The sequence below is a fragment of the Nicotiana tomentosiformis genome, chromosome 2, assembly GCF_000390325.3.
Source record: "Nicotiana tomentosiformis chromosome 2, ASM39032v3, whole genome shotgun sequence".
Taxonomy (NCBI): Eukaryota; Viridiplantae; Streptophyta; class Magnoliopsida; order Solanales; family Solanaceae; genus Nicotiana; species Nicotiana tomentosiformis.
Window position 1 is genome coordinate 54,197,513 of NC_090813.1, and position 21,206 is coordinate 54,218,718.

At 34.7% G+C, this 21,206-nt stretch overlaps 3 protein-coding genes across 4 annotated transcripts; all 3 read right to left on the minus strand.

Annotated features, from left to right (window-relative positions):
- Positions 1–7,376: 7,376 nt before the first annotated feature.
- Positions 7,377–7,817, minus strand: LOC138904824 (uncharacterized). Its single transcript, XM_070193325.1, has one exon. The coding sequence runs from the start codon at positions 7,815–7,817 to the stop codon at positions 7,377–7,379; it is 441 nt and encodes a 146-aa protein (XP_070049426.1).
- Positions 7,818–10,298: 2,481 nt separating this feature from the next.
- On the minus strand, positions 10,299–15,366 carry LOC104089821 (chaperonin 60 subunit alpha 2, chloroplastic). 2 transcript variants are annotated; one of them, XM_009594813.3, is made up of 9 exons: positions 15,160–15,366; positions 14,901–15,075; positions 14,402–14,523; positions 14,116–14,323; positions 13,863–14,008; positions 13,223–13,529; positions 12,430–12,680; positions 11,478–11,678; positions 10,299–11,122 (listed from the first exon to the last, which is right to left on the minus strand). In XM_009594813.3, the coding sequence occupies exons 1-9, from the start codon at positions 15,211–15,213 to the stop codon at positions 10,835–10,837; spliced, it is 1,752 nt and encodes a 583-aa protein (XP_009593108.1). In that variant the 5' UTR covers positions 15,214–15,366; the 3' UTR covers positions 10,299–10,834. The 2 variants fall into 2 exon arrangements, with proteins under 2 accessions (XP_009593108.1, XP_018624144.1); XM_018768628.3 differs by lacking the exon at positions 10,299–11,122 and having other exon boundaries at positions 11,539–11,678; positions 12,368–12,680.
- An 804-nt stretch (positions 15,367–16,170) lies between these two features.
- On the minus strand, positions 16,171–20,755 carry LOC104089813 (glycine cleavage system H protein 2, mitochondrial). Its single transcript, XM_009594797.4, has 3 exons — positions 20,429–20,755; positions 17,563–17,822; positions 16,171–16,589 (listed from the first exon to the last, which is right to left on the minus strand). The coding sequence occupies exons 1-3, from the start codon at positions 20,502–20,504 to the stop codon at positions 16,461–16,463; spliced, it is 465 nt and encodes a 154-aa protein (XP_009593092.1). The 5' UTR covers positions 20,505–20,755; the 3' UTR covers positions 16,171–16,460.
- Between the last annotated feature and the right edge of the window lie 451 nt (positions 20,756–21,206).

Consider the following 21,206-nt stretch of genomic DNA (forward strand, 5'->3'; position numbering starts at 1 on the left):
AATTTTACGATATATGTATGATGGGATGGCACAAATGAAATATCATGATAGAGAGAAATAAATACATGAGAAATGGGTAAAATTTAAAAGCGATGTATGTATTAAATCATGTTAATTGCCATAGTTAAATAATAAAATAATATAAGAATGCATAGTAATTGATTATAGTTAATCGATAAATCTTGTGCAAAAGACACAAAGGAATAGGGGGATTTGCAGCCATACCCTATATTTGTGCCACTTTTTAACATGTACCCTATTTTTAAAAATTATTAATTTGGTAGTCGGTTGACAAAAAATCCGTAATAATATGACAATTACACCCCTGATAGTATTAGCATTAGCATGCTACTTTGGTGATGACCTCATTCGCATTAGCATACTGTAAAACAAGTTCTGATAAACATAGCAGCATGCTAACGTTTGGAGATTACGTTGTTTTACAGTACAAGGGGTTATTCATTAGCATGCGAGATGGTGTAAAACTTCAGCCAATTACAGTAGCAGCTGAAGTTGTTTTACATTGAAACTAAAACTTCATGCTAATGCATGTTGAAGTTATTTATCCTGCAGTCAATATTTTTGTCATGAGTTTTATCCAAAACTTCAGTCTAAACATGCTGAAGTTATTTAGTTCATTTGCTAAAATTTCAGACTAAACATGCTGAAGTTATTTAGTTCATTTGCTAAAATTTCAGTTTAAACATGCTGAAGTTATTTAGTTCATTTTCGAAAACTTACGACTAAACATGCTTAAGTTTTTGTCTTGCAATATGTAATTTTCTAATGCGTTTTTGCTAATGCATGCTGAAGTTATTTAGTTCATTTGCTAAAACTTTAGACTAAACATGCTTAAGTTATTTAGTTCATTTGCTAAAACTTCAGACTAAACATACTTAAGTTATTTAGTTCATTTGCTAAAACTTCAGACTAAACATGCTGAAGTTATTTAGTTCATTTGCAAAAATTTCAGACTAAACATGCTTAAGTTTTTGTCTTGCAATATGTAATTTTCTAATGAGTTTTTGCTAATACATGCTGAAGTTATTTAGTTCATTTGCTAAAACTTCAGACTAAACATGCTTAAGTTATTTAGTTCATTTGCTAAAATTTCAAACTTATCATGCTTAAGTTATTTAGTTAATTTGCTAAAATTTCAGACTAACACATGCTTAAGTTATTTAGTTCATTTGCTAAAAATTCATGCCAAAACATGCTGAAATCCTGCAGTCTACAGTTTTGTCAATAGTCCTGAAGGGCAAAGTCGTCTTTTTAAAACGCTTTTAACAACAAAAAATGGGTACGGATGTAAACGGAAAAACAAAACGGGTATAAGTTAAAAGGGGGCAATTTTTACAAGGAATAGGGAGAACCTAATTGGATCCAGAGTACTATATATCAAGTTATGTTGATTTATCATAGTTAAATATTAATTTTAAATAAGAATACATATCAATTAATTATAATTAAGTAATAAATCGTGTGAAAAATATACTATATCATTCACTTATTACTTTGGTGCATGAACCGGATGCACATAAATATCTTCCAAATTTAAAATTTGTGATTTTTTTTGAAATAATAATTTGAATTAAAATAATTTATTCTGTTATGGCTTTGAAATTAAATTGGCACAAGTATATTAATTGTTCTAGTAAAATCAAGTATTTTTGACATTTTTTTTTCTTTGGCACCATTAACTTAGATATGTTGAATTGCGTAATTGTCAGGCACATTTTTTTTTTGGGTGAAAATAAAACGTGAATGTGATATTTAAGAGTTAGATAACTAACCAAATAATCTATTTCACGAGCAAGTTGTTATAACTATTAAAGGTGGCTTTCATTATATATATTTGCCTACATAATTATCTAATCAATCTGACAACATAATGGTAGTTATAATTTCATAATCCAGAGTACTATGATTAACGATTAACTGTACATTTAACATATATTTGTAGAAAGCGTTGATTAAACCATGTGCTAAAAAGCCACAAATGGATCTATTCTTTTCATATAATTGATTGATAAGTAAATTCTACTTGAAGCTGTAATACAATATTAATAGTAAACACTAATTTCTTGTTATATACAATAATTTGAACGTTAAGGGAAAAACACACAACTTTTATAAATCGCATGTCTTTGATCCTATTATTAGTAAGATATATTTAATTAAATTATATTTTTACGAACTTGTGTTGTAAGGGGAACAAATTTTATTATGTTATAAGAATAAAGGGCATCCTGAATCCTGATACATAAAGCATCCCGCGTTCACGTAGGATCCGGGAAGGAACGCACCCCAAGGGGTATGATGTAGACAATCTACCCTGATACAGGTATCAGTGATTGATTTCATGGCTCGAACCCGTTACTAGAATATTAGTATTTACTATTTAACCAAGTGTTGAGTTGTTTGTACGCATTTTTAGCTTAAAGAAAATTCTTTTTATTTATTATTAATTTTCACACAAAAGCAAAAGGGGGTGTGTGTAGTGATAACTAAATAAAAGCTATTACATTAACATCAACGAAATTGGATACTTAAGTTCTATTTTCAAATCTAATAAATTAAGAATGCAAGTGATTATCATCCTTTACTTTTGGTTAAGAAAAAAAGAGAGAGGAAAAGAAAAAGGGACACATAGCTAACTATTACAAGGATATGATGTAATAAATTCAAAGGAAATATTATTGTAAAATGTGGGATGCAACATATCTCTGCGTATTTTAGAAGTTTTGGTTTCATAAAATCCATTTGTGGAAGACATACTTAACTTTGACATTAAGCTTGCATCATTTCCATTTCCATTTCCATTTCCCTTTTTTCTTATCCCTTTTTACTGTTGTTCCCACTACAGCCATGGTTTTTGTTTTAAAAATAAAACAAGGGTCACATTATGGCATAAGTTGATTTTCTCATGATTTAATTGTTAATGCCATTTTACCTTAAAGATTAAATTTATTTTGAAAACTACAACTCAAGAGAATCAAAAGTTTGATCAGGAATTTAAGCATAACAATTCCTTAATTCACAAATGCGCAAGATCAATTTGAAAAGAAGAAAACGAATATATTAAAAAGAAGAAAAAAAAAAAAAACTGGGAATTTTTAATAGTAACAATAATTCAAAAGAAAAAGTTAGGAATATACTATGAAAAGATATGAACCGGCTTTGCTGTATAATCACTCTTTAACTTCTTTGTAAAAATGGTTTTCTTGAACTAAAATAGGAATACCATTTATATAAAAATGGTTTTCTTGAATGTGATGGCTAAATTTCCAGTATAATTTAGCTACGTTAGTGCTCCAAAAACTCCAAGGTCATACGTTTCGGGTTTGCTGGATTTAAAGTATAAGAAAAAAATAATTACAACATAAATTCTTGCATAATTAATATAGGATTTGGATTGCACCAAGAAACGTTGCAATGTTATAATGTTTGAATATTAGTTTGGGTGCCCGTATGGATCACTAAAGAACTTGGTTCTTTACCGTGTTTCTTAAGCGTAAAGTAAATAAGCAATAAAATGAACACAACAATTTTTACGTGGAAAATCACCCGACTCAAAAGGTACAAAAAAACACGACCTACTACGTAGGATTTTTAACTCCGACTCCAATAGAACAATGAGCCAAAATGTATCAATTACAAAACTGTAATTCAATACTCGCTAGTACTCCTACTACTCCTATTTGATTCACAAGTTACTCTAACTTGGAAAGCAAAATATTCACTCCAACTCACTAACTGTTTATGACGTTTGATTATAACTCAATTTCCTAAAACATATTCACTAGACTGACTCAAAAGAGTACAAAGCAAGTGCTCAACACAAGTAAAAATAACTTATGACACTTTAGTTGATGTGTAAAAGGATAGTTCAAAAGTCCAAAATCAATCCTATTTAAACACGACTTGAGATCTTCTAGGAGTCCTATTCATAGTCAGCTTCCTCTTTGATAGGACTCCTACTGTTCCAAGGATTCCATAAACTTTGGGACTTTTGTCTCTGACTGAATTATCCGTATCTTCTTGAGCAACGACCCTTATTACTTATAGCAGATCCATCTTCATCAGATTCCTTTGTATCTCCATCACCAGTGAATCCTATGTCATAATCTTCATCATGCACACCTTTTTCAGCCAAATTGTTAGATTCATTGAAAATAACATTAATATTTTCTTCCACACATATAGTTTTTTTTATTAAAAACCTTATAAGCCTTACTGTGTGGAGAGTAACCCAAGAAAATTCCTTCATCACTTCTGTCATCAAACTTACCTAGAGCTTCTTTCCCATTATTATGTACAAAATATTTGCACCCAAAGGCTCTCAAGTGAGTGATGTTGGGTTTTATTCCTCGGAGTAACTCATAGGGAGTTTTCTCAAGAATGATTTGATCATGCATCTATTTAGCATATAGCAAGCAGTACTGATTGCCTCGGCCTAGAATTTCTTAGGCAGACCACTAGAAATCAACATGGTCATCCCCATGTCTTCTAAGGATCTATTCTTTCTTTCTATAATCCCATTTTATTGTGGAGTTCTAAGTGAAAAGAAACTATGGTCAATGCCATGTGAACCACAAAATTCAAGAAATTTTAAATTTTCAAATTCAGTTCCATGGTCAGTTCTTATACTTAAAACATTACATCCTAGATTTTGTTGAATCATTCTGACAAATACACAGAAAACATTAAAGGTTTCATCTTTGGATCCCAAAAACAAAGTCCAGGTATACCTGGAGAAGTCATCAACAATCACAAATACATACCTCTTACCTCTTATGCTCCTTATTCTCATTGGTCTACATAGATCCATGTGAAGGAGTTCCAGAGGTTTAGAAGTACTTACAAACTTCTTAGATCTAAAGGATGACCTAACATGTTTCCGTCTAACACATGCATCATATACCTTGTTAGAAGTGAACTCAATTTTAGGTAGCCCAAGGACCAAGTCCTTTGCTGCTAACTTGTTCAGTTGAGAGAGACTGACATGTCCCAATCTTCTATGCCATAGTGGTGGATCATCTTCCACTACACTCAAGCATGTGTGCTCACTATGGGGAAGTGACATAATCGATATCTTGTAGATATTGTTATGTCTCTTATCCTTTAGCACAATTTCATCAGTATCAAGTTCAGTAACAGTGCAAATTTTTGAATTAAATTTTACCTCATTTCCTTTATCGCACATTTGAGAGATGCTAAGAAGATTGTGTTTAAGACCTACCATATAATACACATCTTCTATAGCATAAGAGAGTGACTTACCAACCTTGCCAATACCTGTTATCTAGCCCTTTTTTCTGTTTCCAAATGACACACTCCCTCATTGGAAGGTTGTCAGTGAGAGAAAGTTTTTTCTTTTCTCTAGTCATATGTCTTGAGCATCCACTGTCTAGATACCAGTCCTGATTGTTTTCTCTCACCTTATCCTACACCAAAATTTACAAGTTAGTTTTGGGAACTCATACTAGCTTGGGTCCCTTTTTGTTGGAAAAAGGATGAATCAGATCCCTTCTTGCCCATAATGGGAGAGGATTAGAAGCTATTTTCTTGTTAACCTTAATCCACCTAGTATGGACAAGAGGATTAACCTTTGGCTCCTCTTCTTTCTTTATATTTTTAGCAATACCAAAAGGTGTTTCTAAACTGAGCATGAATTAACGCAGGACAAGTGTCTCTAAAGTGTCATACTCTTCCACAATGAGTGCACATGTTATTATCAGAAATTCCTACATACTTTGGGTCAAACTTAGGGACAGATTTTCTGTAGCCAATTCCATATTTGTTAGAGCTACAGTTTTCATTTAGCCAATTCAAGGCATCACAAGATCTATGCCAATTGCTTAGTCTAGAGAGTTCATAATTAGCCTTTTCTAGGTTTTCATGCAGGACTTTATTTCTACATTCAATATCACAAAGATTATCATTAGCAATTTTTAATTCCTTTTCAAGCTTATCCTGCAGATCATCCGTGTGTATTAAGAGACTTTTCATTCTCAGAAGTAAGTTCAAGAACCTGGTTCTTAAGGTCTTTGACATGTTTCTCTAAACTAGCTTTGTCAGATTCAAGCTCTTTGATTTCAAGTTTGATACAAGAAAGGTTGCTGATTAGCTGATCATTTTCATTACTCATTTTATCTATTTCATTCATTAAGGTCACAATTATGGCCATCAGTTGCTTTTGGGACATAGCATGAATATTTTCTTTCAAGTCAGATGTACTTACCTGGTTTGCCTCATCTTCAGTTTCTGAATCACTCATGGCCATCATTCCTATCACTTCTTCCTCTGTTTTTGATTCTTTAATCGCCATCAGAGCCACTTCGATATTTTAATTTTCAAAGTCAGTTTCCAAGGTCCTCCATATATCATGAGAAGATATGCAAGAGGACACTTTGAGGAGGGTATTTTTAGACAGACTTCTGTAGAGCAAGTTCTTTGCTTTAGCATTTTTCTGAACTAGCTGACAATCTTCCTCATCGTATTCCTCTTCTCTTTTGTTGTACTTGTTACCTTTACCATCCAATTTGGTTGGGAGAATTGGTCCATGACTGAAAATTACCCATAGGTCAAAGTCGGTAGCCTGGAAAAATATTTCTATACGTAGCTTACATTCATCATAGTGGTGTTCATCAAACAACGGAGGTCTTTCAATGTGCATTCCTAGCTATACTTGGGGCTCTGTCTTTACAACTTAGTTTTCATCAATCACAACATATAGACTTATAGCCTCATCCTCCTTATCTTCCTCTTGATCACTCCCACTATCCTCATATGCTGCCAAGAATGCCTATTTCATTGATTCAGTAAATCTTTTGCCTGGATTTTTCCTTTGTTAGAACCTTTTTCTCTCATCTTCTCGCGTTTCTCCTTTTCAGCTAATTCTTTCCTCCACTTGATTCCCTACATTGGGAAGCCCTTTACCATGTGATCTATCTTGTCACACTTGTAGCACCCATCATAGTTAGCTTTGTCGATTTGCTTGTGCTTCCTACTGGTCTCTCACTTGGATGTACTTTTGGAATTCTTCATGAACCTCTTGAACTTGGAAAACATTGCTAGATCAGGATCATCATAGTCAGATTCATCATCCTCAGATGCTTTAAGAACCAAGGCTTTATCCTTCTTTGGTTCTTCTTGGTGCAATTCTATCTCTCTCATCTCATGAGTTTTTAAGTTTCCAAACAACTCATCGAGTGAGATTTTATCTAATTCCTTGACTTTCTTGATTGCAGTGACTTTTGATTCTCATGAAGCTGGAAGGATTCTTAAAACTTTGCTAACCAACTCTTCAGAGGTAAACACCTTTCCAAGTGATTTCAGTTCATTGGTTATATACTGAACCTAGTCATCATATCCTAGATGGACTTAGACTCCTTCAAGGAGAAAAGCTCATAGTTTCTCATGAGTAGTTCAATCCTTGATCTCTTTACTTGATATGTTCCTTCATGAGCAGTTTGGAGTGCATCCCATATCTGCTTCGCATTAGAGCACACAAAAATTCTATTATACTCATCATGACCAAGTACACAGATAAGGATTTTCTTAGCCTTTGCATTCTTCTTCATCTTTCTGAAATCTGCTGCCACAAATTCGGAAGGGTCCTTAGGAACTGTTTCACTTTGTGCATTTTGTTTAGTAGGAATCAAAGGACTTTGGTTTACTATGGTCCATAGTTCATAGTCTTCAGCTGTCAAGAAATCTTCCATTTTTGCTTTCCGCCAATAGTAATATTTTACATTGAACAAGGGTGGTCTCGTAGTTAATTGTCCTTCATTAATTCCATGTGGAGCACTCATCTATCTTCCAATATCTCTCTAGGTATTAGCCGTGTAAATGAGAGAACCTGCTCTCATACCAATTGTTAGTTTGAGTGCCCGTATGGATTACTAAAGAACTTGGTTCTTTACCGTATTCCTTAAGCGTAAAGTAAATAAGCAATAAAATAAACACATCGATTTTTACGTAAAAAATTACCCGGCTCAAAAGGTGCAAAACCACGACCTACCACGTAAGATTTTCAACTCTAACTCCACTAAAACAATGAGCCAAAATATATCAATTACAAGACTGTAATTCAATACTCACCAGTACTCATACTACTCCTATTTGATTCACAAGTTACTCTAACTTGTAAAGCAAAATATTCACTCCAACTCACTAACTGTTTATGACGTTTGATTACAACTCAATTTCCTAAAACACATTCACTAGACTGACTCGGAAGAGTACAAAGCAAGTACTCAACACAAGTAAAAACAACTTATGATACTTTAATTGATGTGTAAAAGGATAGTTCAGAAGTCCAAAGTCAATCCTATTTAAACACGACTTGAGATCTTCTAGGAGTCATATTCATAGTCAGCTTCCTCTTTGATAGGACTCATACTGTTCCAAGGATTCCACAAGCTTTGGTACTTTTGTCTTTGACTGAATTATCCGTATCTTCTTGAGCAACGACCCTTATCACTTATAGCCACCAAACTCGGACTCGGGTAACTTTAAGACAAAGTTATTGTCTTGTACATACGTACAAGTATCAATCATGAGTAGTTGATCCTTTAACGTGAGGAGTTGGTTCTTCACAACAGTTAAGCAGCTACATTGAGGACCTGGTTCTTTGAGCAGTTAGTCACACTTTGTTAATCATCAAAATTTCAATACTCAACATTGAATAATTAATAATAATGTTGATTTTCAGTATAAACTCTACACAACTAATGCAATGTATGATTTCCAGTATTAAACTCTACATTGTTCAGTTTAACATAATTTATGTAGGAATTTGTTTATTGTGTATTACTTTATGCAAGACACAAAAATGGAACAAAAATTTGTGTATGTTACATTACTGGATAAGTGTTCAAATGGTAATATACAAAAATGATGTATAGCAATCTCATTATTTCCATTTAATATGTAACAATTGCTGCATTATTATTCATCTTATAATAAAAATTTCCATGCATATATCATATATGTAATCGCTGAACCAAACAACTGCTTAATTCTTCTACTGTGATTTATATACCAGCATTCCCAGAAATAATCTGTAAATCATTTGTTTTATTCAGTATTTATTTGCTCGTTACATTCCTTTACCATAACAGATAACTTTGGTCCTATTGTATATTTGAAAACATTACAAATGAAAACATGAACAAAGAAAATTATCGTTATTTTTTCACCGGTCATATCTTCTTTTACACAGTGCGAAAAAATACAATTTTAAGTGTAAATCATAATAGTCTTGCCATATGATGTCAAAGAACAATGATTCATAAGAGGTCATAGATTTAATAAAGATGTCATTATGTAATAGGTATATAGGGTTATAGACCCCTTGATCTGCTAATAGCTAAAAGAGAAGTGCTTACTTAAGAACTTGCCAAACACCTAATCCATGTCAATTGTCATACCCTACTTTTACATGAGGAAATGATATTTTGTGACGATTTATAATTTGAATGGAAGAATAAACATTCTTCTATTGCATAATAAATCCATTTAAAATTCTAATCTAATGTTTAAAAATTAGAAGGGATTTTGTTAGATTATTCTAAAATATTAAATTTTCAATAAAAATCTACTACTTAGAATGAAGTCGAATTCCTAAGATTTATTAATATGGCATATTAACTTGTAAATAATTAATCATTAGAGAATTGACTGTAAATTTTTTGCTTATTTTTGTGTAAGTATTTAGCCCTAGGGTCACATTTCTACTTGAGCAACTGAAGAGCTCAAATTTTCACTTGTGACAAATTCATCAATTTGTACAATTCCAAGTAACCCATCTAGTACCTGAAATTCGCTGGCCTGACTAATCAAGATTCATGTTGCGTTTGATCCACTCAAGGGAACAACGTTCCCAACTAGGAATTTCTCTATTCCTAAGAGTCCAACTCGAAACCTATAGTTAAAGATCCCATCCATCTCACTATATCCTGCTGTTAAAACTAAATGAATCCAGATGTTCTTTGATATTTGAAAAGTTGGTGACACCATGACTATTAAATGGAGGGCCTGCAACAAGAATATCTACAAACAAAACTATTATTTGGAACCTGCTTCCAAGTTCATTTTGCATTACAATATAAACTCTAGTGCCATATCTTTTGTAGAAATAACTTTGATTTAAATGTTAAACTCTTCTTAGCTTTGCTAAACATAAACATTCTCCCAGCTCACAATTGAAAACTTCAATTAGTGTGAGCTATGAAACTACGGCTACACACCATGAAGTCCAGAATGAACCCAAATACATGCAAAATGAAACAGAATAGAAATAGAACAAAAATGATTTTAAAGAAAGAGGGGGTCAGGGTTTACAAAGTAAAACAGCTATTTAGCCATTTTATTAACATAGGATTTTCATTTTCATACCATTCATCTGAAACCTGTCAGCAATATGCAGCTGTTTTTTCCTTACTTTTTGTTCTTAAACATTTGGTACCCGAAATCTACTGGACGGACTACTTATAGAAACCTGAAAATGATGATGCTCCTCCTGCAGGAACAAGTACCACTAAAACAAGAAGGCTCTGTGCTGCTGGGATCAAACCAGTTCCCATATACTCGAGGATATCCATATTTCCCTACCAAGAATCAACAATAGAAAATGCTTGTGCTTGGATATAATTTTATCTACAATGACACAATCAGTAGTATCAACATGGACCAAAATTCTCAACTCTTTCCAATGTCTCAGCCAATTCAAAACGGCAGAGTAGAGCTTGCCTTTTACTATGACAACATCATGAATTTGACCCTCTCCTTGTCAAGGTGCTTCAACCAGGGTTTATCTTTTATCCTTTTAAGGAGTTATACCAGGAATCTGAGGGACAAGCGGTTTGGGCTCCTTGGTTTTCTCTACCATTATTGCTTGAGTAGTTAGGACTATACCAGCAACAGAGACAGCATTCTGAAGGGCACACCTTGAAACACGGCAAGGGTCAATAACCCCAGAAGCAAGAAGGTCTTCATATCTTCCAGTCATGGCATTATACCCCATTTGCCAGTCACAACCTCTAACTTCTTCCACAACTATATCTCCATCCACTCCTGCATTTGCGGCTATTAGCTTTGCTGGCGCAAGAAGTGCCTGAAATAGGTTGTAGACCATTGAATTCTGGAAGCTAGAAAGGTTACTCATGAGTATAAATTCAGAAAGTCTCTTCAAAATTCACTCGTCTATACTGACTTAGTAAGATTCTTTTTTAAAGGGCAAACATATAAGAGAAAAGAAGCAAAAGATAGTAGTCGGAGAGAAAATAGACTTGTACACAACAATAACGAACATAGATGTTTCTTTTTCCCACTTGTAAAACGCGATCCAATATTTGATCCCTCCTTAGTCCTTACCCCTTCTCAATCAGAGAACTACCCAACAAATGTGTAAGCATGTTCAAATTGAGGAATGCAATAAGCATAAAAGAAAAGGAATCAATATGCCATACCATTCCTATTATGTCAGCACCGATCTGCTCATCTGGATCTTGAAACGATTCTTTTATGAAGGGTACGTGTTCAGAGAGATGAATAAAAGTGGCACCACCACCAGGCACTATTCCTTCATCCATGGCAGCAAATGTAGCACTTTTTGCATCCTCAATTCTCAGCTTTCGGTCTTCCAGTTCTGTTTCAGTATGTGCTCCTACCTGAATCCATAAAGGATCTTATCAGAGGATATTTTTTTTGAAAAGAGAAACAAATATACAAGTGCAAGGATACATCTACAAAATGAGGGAATATTTTATTTGGAAATATAAAGATAACAAGTGTGAAGTTGGCACCCTAGGAAAAGCTAAAATCTTTTACCATTTGGATATGAAGGATAATCAATTTCCGTTGGATCAGATTTTTACCTCAATTTAATCAGTATGCCAGCTCACAGGTTAACATTTAGATCTCGTTTGGTTCGAAAACAAGTTATCCCAGGATTAATTATCCCGAGATTAGTTATCCCGAGATTGTTATCCCACCCTCCCATACGGATAAAAATAACACTACAATCCGGGGATAACTAATCCCGGGATTAGTTATACAGCTCATCTCAAATTTAATCCCGGGATTAATTATCTCTTATCCCTCGTACCAAACGAGCCCTTAGTGTCATCATCCCAGAGCAAACACATCTACCAGCAAAATGCAACAGCTACAGTCTGAATGAGTTATTCTTATTTGATTATAATGGGAAGTCATTCCAAATATTATGAACCATATTAACAGCTTAAAAAGTCAATTATACATTTAAAATTTATTCGCTTCTAATTTTGCAGTGATCTGAACATAAACTTGAATATATCTTTGATTATAACAGATATAACAAGCAGGATAAGGTTCAAACATGTTGTAAATGGTTGTATAGGGATGTTTGATCCGAAAAATTATGCCTTAATCAATACAGACTTTCAATATGGCCACACCACCAGAGAGTTTTGCTATTCTTTGTGAAAGCTTCTCTGACAAATATTTACTATCTGTTTCTGCAAGATCCTTCTTTATCTGCATTATTCTGGCTTGTATTTCAGCTTTTGTGGAGGGGTCAGCCACGATGGTCGTAGAATTGCTTGTTATTGTTATTTTCCGAGCAATACCAAGCTGATCTGAGGTTGCACCTTCAAGATTCAGGCCTAAGTCTCCAGAAAGAAAATCAGCACCTAATTGCAATATAATGTCAGTTAGATGTGATGGTAAAGGAGATCATGGCAGATACTTGGCACTTGCAACACTATGTCTTGGAGACGCCCATATAGCATACAAAAACTATTAATGGTCAAACCTCTTCTATGAGCATTGCTAGAGCAACTGTACATTACAGAAAATACTGATTTGGCTAACTGTAAAAACCAATGTTTTTAGTGCTGAAGCATTACAAGAAATTGTGTATACATGCACTGTGGATAATATCACCAGGCTTCAAATCTATCCTCACAATGAGTTAAAACTAATGTTCACTCACAGGGAAAGTTCACATAATATCAAGAGTTTACAAGCTTCACATGATAAACTCTCTCTCTCTCTCTCTCTCTCTCTCTCTCTCTCTCTCTCTCTCTCTCTCTCTCTCTCTCTCTCTCTCTCTCTCTCTTGGTGGCGCTAGAAAGCCAGACCACTCTATACACTAATTCCATTTCGACACTTTTTGGGGGGTTTGGATACATTTATTAACCTATTTCAAAACAGAATGAAGTATTTGGTTCACCTGTCAACAGGGCAATGTCTTGCAATACAGCTTTCTTTCCTGCTCCAAATCCTGGACATTTCACAACAGCAACATTAAGCACTCCTTGCACCTTGTTAATGACTAGTGTTTCTAGCACTTGGCTTGAAATATCCTCAGCAAAAATCAGCAGTGGCACACTCAGCTGTGTGGCCTTCTCTAGCAAAGGAACAATTTCTTTGACAGAAGATATCTTTTGATCGGTTACCAGAACTTTGGCATTTTCAAACTCTACTATAGATTTGTTGGGATTGTTGATGAAATGGGGTGACATGTACCCCTTGTCAATCTGTAGGAAAAGAATGCCTGAATACAAATCAAGAAAATAATGAAAACAAATGGAAGAAAAAGAATCTTTACAAATGAAATGGTGAAATTAGCTAAAGAATATAAATGGATAACTAGAGGTTAATTCAATTTCTTAGTAGAACTATAATCAGGCAAATAATGTTCTTATGGCACTATGTTTGAGCTTTGAAATTTGCTTCAAACCTGAAAGGCTTGGAAAAGTTAAGGAGGCATCATTTTTAACCAACCTGATAGCTTATTTTTCGATACAGTATGATTAATTGCAATTCTTTAATTCGAAGTCAGAGAGTACACATTGAAGAGCAGATATTACCTTCATTCCTTCTTCAACCATGACTGAGGTTTCAGCTGATGAGGAAGACTCAATACATATGACGCCATCGGGACCAATCTTCTTAATTGCCTCAGCAATCAAACTGCCAATGAACTCATCATTTCCAGCTGATATTGAAGCTACAGCTGCAAATAGTAAGAAGAGAGAGGGAGAGAGATCAAAACCTTTAATTTTTTAAAGTGAATAAAGGAATTTTCTAAGTTGAATAAATATAAAGAATAAATCAAGTTACCTTTAATATCATCATTTCCTCTAACAGGATAGCTTTTCTTCTTCAAAATTTTGACCAGCTCTCTTACTGTCTGCTCCATTCCTTTCTTCATAGAAACAGGGTTAGCCCCAAAAGCAACAGCTAGCAAACCAGCTTTGACCATCTCACGAGCCAAAACAATTGCAGTAGTTGTACCATCCCCAGCTAAACTGTTGGTCTTAGTTGCAACCTGAAATAGACATAAAAATGATTAGGAGTTTCTCAAATATTCAATAATCCAACTACAGTTTCAGGCTCAAATAATAACCTCCTTGATAAGTGTCACTCCTGCATTTTCAATTGAATCTGGAAGTTCTATGGCTTGAGCTATGGTAACACCATCATTAATTACTTTCAGCACACCAGATTCAGAGAGAACTACATTGCGACCTGCATAATTAGTCACACATTCATTCATTTCAAAACAAGCAGGCCAACAACATATCATCTACACTATGTTTAAAAACAAGCTCCTCATATACATTTCATTGACAAGAAAAGGTATAAACCAACTTATTTCTTCCAGCCAAGTGTTAAGGACACGGTTCCTTTTATTTAAATTTCTTTCTTAACTCCTCCTAACTGGGTCGGGTCAGCCCACATGAGCGACACAACTTTGAATTAACTAACAACTTTGTTCTCCTTTTGCATGATTTTCCATTTCCTCTAAGGTCTTTATAGGAATTATAAATGGAAATATAGACCAATACAAATAATATAAGCACGTTTAAGAGTTTAAAAGAAGCGTAAAATCAATCCCATTATACCTTTAGGTCCTAAGGTGACAGAAACAGCATCAGCAATCTTATTGATACCAGAAAGTAAAGCTTCTCTGCATTCTTTATCAAAAGCTATTCTCTTTGGCCCAGCTCTCGCCACCATCATCTTCTTCTTCCCTAAGCTTTGCCCCAACGCCCACGAATTACACATTCCTTTTTCTTCCTGAAAATCCAAGCCAAACATTGCAAAAATCAGCTAAAAACATGAGAGAGAAGGTGCTAAAATAGATTGTATTGTGAGAGTTACCGAGAAAGAAAGCTTTAAAGGGAAGTATAAAGGTGAAATTATTGATAGTGACATCTTGTAATGGTGTGGAGAGAGAGAGAGAGAGAGAGAGTCTCTGTGTGTGTGTGTGTGTGCGCGCGCGCGCGGGATGAGGTTTTGCAGTTGCAGATTGTGGAGCTCTTCCTTGAGGTTTTTCAAAGAGGTTTTAGGGGCGAAGAGGAAGAAGGGCATGCCAGCGCTAACCTTTACTCTGGTCAGGTTAGAGAAAATGACAAAAATGGTCCCTTATTTTTTGGAATATATTTAAAATAGTCCCTTAAGAGTACTCTTAAACAATTTTGGTCTTTTAAGTTTTACAAACTTGGAGCGGTTAAATTTAATGGCTACTGTGAGAAAAAAAAAGTATTAAGGTGAAGTTATATTTGGAGGAATAGTTTTTGCTATTTTTGCTAATTTTGATGTATTTCTGCAGTCTAGTAATTCTTTTAGATAGTTTTTGCAACTTTCCCCGGTCCCCACTAGTAAAATTCTACTGGGTTGTTGTTGTAGTTTTTGCTACTTTGGTGTAATTCTTTTAGATAGTTTTTGCTATTTTGGTGTATTAGTGTCTAGTGCATTTTTTGGTATTGTAATTTTAAAGATTTGACAGGATCTCCCGGTTTTTTTTATTAAATATATCTTTTTTCACAGTTTAAACATACCCCAAACATAAGAGACCGTTTCTGTCATTTTCTCGACCAAATTAACTAAACAAGTTTATTGGGATTCTTTTGGGGAGTCTAGAAGTAATTGAATTTCTAACTGTAGATTTTCTGGTCCAGTCATTTTTCCAAAACGTATTTTATATGAAAAATCTAAAGAACTCCCAACAATTAGAGCTTTTTCTTTTTGCAGGTCAGATCAACATTAGAGTTGCAACTATACTTGCATTATTAATGTTTGTAAGGTTCCAATTCCGCTTCAATAGGTTGAAGAAGTTTAATTGTGAAGGCTGTCGGAAAAGGTACGAGTAAATCGGTTAAGCAAAAGAGATGAAAGGGTGAAAGTAGGTTGACATTTTAATTTATGAGTTTAATACATCAATTCATCAATGGAATGCCAGAAGGAAAAAAACTAGAATTTAGCCCAGAAGAGATTCAACGTTCAGAGCACTGAATTATTTGCAAAGAAAGAGAAGATCAGCAACGGTAACAGATGTTGTATCAAAGACCAAATAGCACTACTAAAACTCCACCTTCTGGGGCTTAGAAATAAAGCCTCTTTATGCACTACGAAAAATCCTGCAGGAAAGTGTGTTCTTGCTCAGCTTTGTGAGGTTTCAATCAGTGTTTGGCGTCTTCTTCATCACAAAAATTGGAATACTGCTCAGGGTCCATCAACGATTTGAGCTCGTCAGGGTTGTTCATCTCCACCTTTATAATCCATCCTTCTTGATACGGGCTCCCATTGATCTTAATACACACATCGCAAAGTTGATCACATACCATATACGAACAAGTAAAGATGAAACATGAAGCAGTATCATAGAGCTGGAACTAAAATAAAGAACACTTGACGATTGAATTCAGCAAAAGGTCCATATAAAAGTCTCGTGGAGCATATGCATCGTAGAGTTGAGCTACAAACATCAATATCTTGATGATATGTTGGTGAAGTGGAAAAGTTTTGATGAGACCAGATTCTAGTGAGCCACATATTCTCTAAGAAACAGTGGTCTGATTATATGAAGTTGCGAAGACTACAGAGTTGGAGTATTTACCAAAATATAAACCTGTAAGCCCGCTGCTAAGTATCATTCATTATTAACTCCAAAGAGGTACATAATAGAACACTTGGCGCTGCAAAGCAGAAATATTTGACGAAGTAGTAGATTCATATGTCATCTTCTTTTTGGGTAAAGTATTACACATATCATGGCATACATGTTTGATTAAGATGATAACATATTGACTTAATAATACATTTGATAAGTTCATAGAGCTCGGACCTATTAGTTAGTCTCTGCAGGCTAACAAATTGGCTCTTAAATTTTTATGACGGTAGTACAAGGGTACAACAACTACTGCATCTCAATCCCAAACTAGTTGGAGTCAAGTCATGTGAATCTTCACTATCCATTCACTCATTTTGGACCCTTTACATTCCCAACTTACAATCAACTGAAGAAATTCTTGGAAAAGAACCAACTAGAAGGAAAAAAAGAGATCATTTGCACACGATATAAGTCAAAGAGCTAAGAAAGCATGCAACGCAGTATTGATATACACACAAGCAAGCACATCTTCTTCTCCTACTAGCCCAACACTATATGTATGAGGGGGAATGCATTACAGAGATGATCACATCCATGCAGACAGCAAAAATATATACACTACGGGTGTGTTTGGTATGAGGGAAAATGTTTTCCTTGGGGGAATAACTCACCAGAGCAGGAGAGGAGTCGAGCTTCTCATTAACTTCCACCACCTTCCCTGAAACAGGGGAATTGATATCACTGGTGGCCTTGACACTTTCAACAGCACCAAAACTGCCAAATTGATTTACAGAAGCCCCAACTTCAGGTAATTCAACATAGACAACATCACCTAAATGATCCTGAGCATGATCAGTGATGCCAATTGTTGCAGAACTACCATCAACTCTAACCCATTCATGAGACTCTGCATACTTTAAATCCTTGGCCACTGCAAAGAATTTGAACACAAACCATTGTTATATTAGAGAGAGTTTTAGTGATATGCATCTGCGTAGCCGTCGATTGTGTTTGTTTGTTTGTTTTTCTTTTTTGATCAGTTGCATAGCCATAGGTTGTTGCTACATTATTCAAATGGGAGCCTTTTTTTAGGGGTCAAATGCTCAACCATCTATGGTTCAGTCCAAAATTGTTCCTTTTACATGTCCAGGCAATTATCTCTGTTTTAAAAGGCGTTTCTGGGCGAGCCCCGGGGCGAGGCGTACCAAAAACGCCCCGAGGCAATGGTGTGGGGCGAAAGTCTCAAGAGGCGTACGCCCCGCAATTTGGGGCGTACGCCCGGGCGTTCGGGGCGTGTTTTTTTAGTAAGGAGTAAGCCCCACAAACTTTTTCAAATTAAAACAAAATTTGTTGAATTAGTCCTTCATATAATACCCAAATTCTCAAAAGTCAGTTTGGTAATTACTCAAAAAGTTTAAAAAGGAACTCAAAAGTATTAAATTTAAAAGTAAAGACCTTTTTTATTGATTTAAGCCCTAATTCATGGTTTTTCCAATTTTTTATCTTGTCCGCTAGTCTGCTAATATCTCCCAAACGCAACGAATATTTGATTTTTTTTATAAATACAAAGAGAACTACATTTTTCTTCATAGCAGCAAATTCAAAGTTCAAATTGCAGGTTAATTATCCTTTTTGTTCCTCCATATAGAAAATTTTATTCTTTTAGACTCAAATTACTTGTGCTTGTAAGTAACGTATAATAGATTGTTTTGATTAGTTTTTGTGGGGATGGAGCACGCATATATATAGTTTTTTTCAATTTTTATGCAATTTTACCTGTTTATAAATATTAACTGTCATTATATTATTTTATAAAATATTAAAAATTAAATATCTATGGGGCTTACGCCCCGGGCCTCGGGGCTTACGCCCCGCTGAGGCATATGTAAAACGCCCCGCCTTACGCCCACGCCTTTTAAAACACTGGCAATTATTCATTGGATTCAGACACAACATGGAAGTCAAAACGGACTAAAAGTATCACGATAGGAAAAAAATTCACCCAAAAATTGTGTATACAAAATATAACACAAAAACATATGCTGCACGAGGAAACAATCCCTTGAGATTTTTTAGACTATAAATATTTTCTGCCCAATTTATCAAAAATATAAATCAATTAACGAACATTTTTGTGCCCAACTTAATTTGAACAGAACAACTATGTCAACAGAAAGCAATAGGACTACGCTATTATTAAATTCATTTTTCCTGGATGTTTTATTTCTGATGTTCAGGGAATGAAGGATACTGTAGAGTATGAACTAGGTTCCCTACAACTTGCATCTATAAGGATCAAACGTAACCAAATCAAGGTAATATGGGGAATTAACTTTAAGATGTGTTACATTTGTCATATAACGAAAGACTAAGCCTGCGAACTCTATCCTGATAGTCCACTAAGCAGTGCACCTAATTAGGAATTTAGCATGTTCTCTATATACTAATGTTCAAAAGCCGTACTGCACTAGTAAGATGCCTTCAGTTTTGCAGTGCAAATATAGAGGACAGGCTCGACAGAGAAAAAAGAGACATCTGAACTGGAGAATTTCACATAGTTACAGAAAATTATGCACAACTACCATTCCTGAAGTCTTTACAGAATCTGCAGAATTTACAACCAGTTACTAGAGAGGTTGGCACTTGAAGGAAAAAGGATAACAACGATGATTAACACACTAAGCATCATCATAGACTTTGCTTTAGAACTTTTTATATTTGCAATACATTAATGCAAATAAAAAAGAAAAAAAAACATGGATACATTTTACGGTAATGGTAGCTAATATTCAACAACAACAACTCAGTAATAATCCCACTAGTGGGGTCAGGGAATGGTAGAGTGCACGCAGACCTTACCCCTATCCGGGAGGGGTAGAGAGGCTGTTTCCGGGAGACCCTCGGCTCAGAGACTAATGGTAGCTAATATAGTTACTCTAAATTTAAAAGCTGTCCATAAATTTAGAGTTGTACAATTAAAATAAGAACACTAGTCCTGAAAATTTCATTGCATTACCATCTTCCAATCCTACATCAGGCTGATGATATCAGACACAAGTACAAGTTCACAGGTCATTATCAAGTCTCCATCATAATAAATTCCAGATGCGTCTAAGGGACAGATTCACTGAGCAAACAACAAAAATATCATTCTCAATCAACATTTGTAAACAAATTGACAAATACACAATCCCATACTTACTTACCAAAAAAGAAAAAGAACACAAACAATGCCCTACCTGATACACTTCAGAACACAAAAAGTGACATAGTGCAAAATCAAATAATGAAGTACAAATCCCTCAACAACCCAAAAAACCTTCTGTTGATCTAAGGAACCACATAAAATTCACAACCCACTTCCAAAAATCGGATCTTTAATCAAGAAAATGACAGATCAAGCCGGTTCTTTTACAAAAAATACATGAACAAGATTCACACAACTCAAAGCCAAATAAAAAACAAGCATTAAAACATTAAAGAAAAAGACAAATGGGTGATCCCAGAAATAAAAACATAACTGCATAAGCATATTACCAGTGGCAAAAGCTCTGTGGATTGTTGAGATCCTGAGATATGAAGCAGCCCTTGAAGCCCACAACTGTGTTGCCATTTTTTGTCAGTTCAATAGAGTTGTGGCAAACGTGTAATGTATTAGGGAAATAGCTTTTCAAGTGGAAAATAAATTAGTGTATTGAAGGGTAAAGTGGAAGCAATAAAAATAGGGAAGAGAAAGGTGGTGGCTGGTGGGTCGAGGTGTCAACAAACACATTCAGCAGAAGTTGGTGAGGACTGAGGAGTGCTTTGTAGGTGTCACTTCTAACATTTGTTGGTAGCCGATTGTGATTCCATGAGGAGGGCCTCATTGAAGATGTCCTGTTTCCTAGCTTTATTTTTAGGAGCGTCTCAACTAGGAGAGCAGGGGTGCACAAATGAAATCGATAAACCGTATCAATTCGATAATCCGAGTCAAACCGAGAAAAAAACTCGACTATGGTTTGGTTTGATTTGATTTGGTGTTTGAAAAAAAAAATGATCATATTTGGTTTGGTTTGATTTTAACTAAAAAAAGTCAAAACGAAACCAAACCAACCCGATATTATATGTATAAAAGTTTTAAATATATTTAATACATAAAAATATTTATTGTAGTGTAGTTTATAAATATTAATATTTCAACGTAATATTAATTTTTTATAGTTTTATCTTTTAACGTATTATTTCAAACTTGGGCTTATAATTTTTGGATGCTCCAATAAGTTTCATAGTCCATAAATGTTAGTAACTCAAATAAATCCTTAACCAAAATCAAATC

Coding starts and splice junctions, on each gene's coding strand:
- LOC138904824 (XM_070193325.1), bottom strand. CDS start 7,817: ATGAGTGCTCCACATGGAATTAATGAAGGACAATTAACTACGAGACCA.
- LOC104089821 (XM_009594813.3), bottom strand. CDS start 15,213: ATGTCACTATCAATAATTTCACCTTTATACTTCCCTTTAAAGCTTTCT. Junction 15,076..15,159: donor CTTTAAAGCTTTCTTTCTCG/GTAACTCTCACA, acceptor TTGGATTTTCAG/GAAGAAAAAGGAATGTGTAA. Junction 11,123..11,477: donor GTGCTGACATAATAGGAATG/GTATGGCATATT, acceptor AACCTATTTCAG/GCACTTCTTGCGCCAGCAAA.
- LOC104089813 (XM_009594797.4), bottom strand. CDS start 20,504: ATGGCAACACAGTTGTGGGCTTCAAGGGCTGCTTCATATCTCAGGATC. Junction 17,823..20,428: donor CCACAGAGCTTTTGCCACTG/GTAATATGCTTA, acceptor AATTCTTTGCAG/TGGCCAAGGATTTAAAGTAT. Junction 16,590..17,562: donor TCGACTCCTCTCCTGCTCTG/GTGAGTTATTCC, acceptor GTGTGTATTAAG/ATCAATGGGAGCCCGTATCA.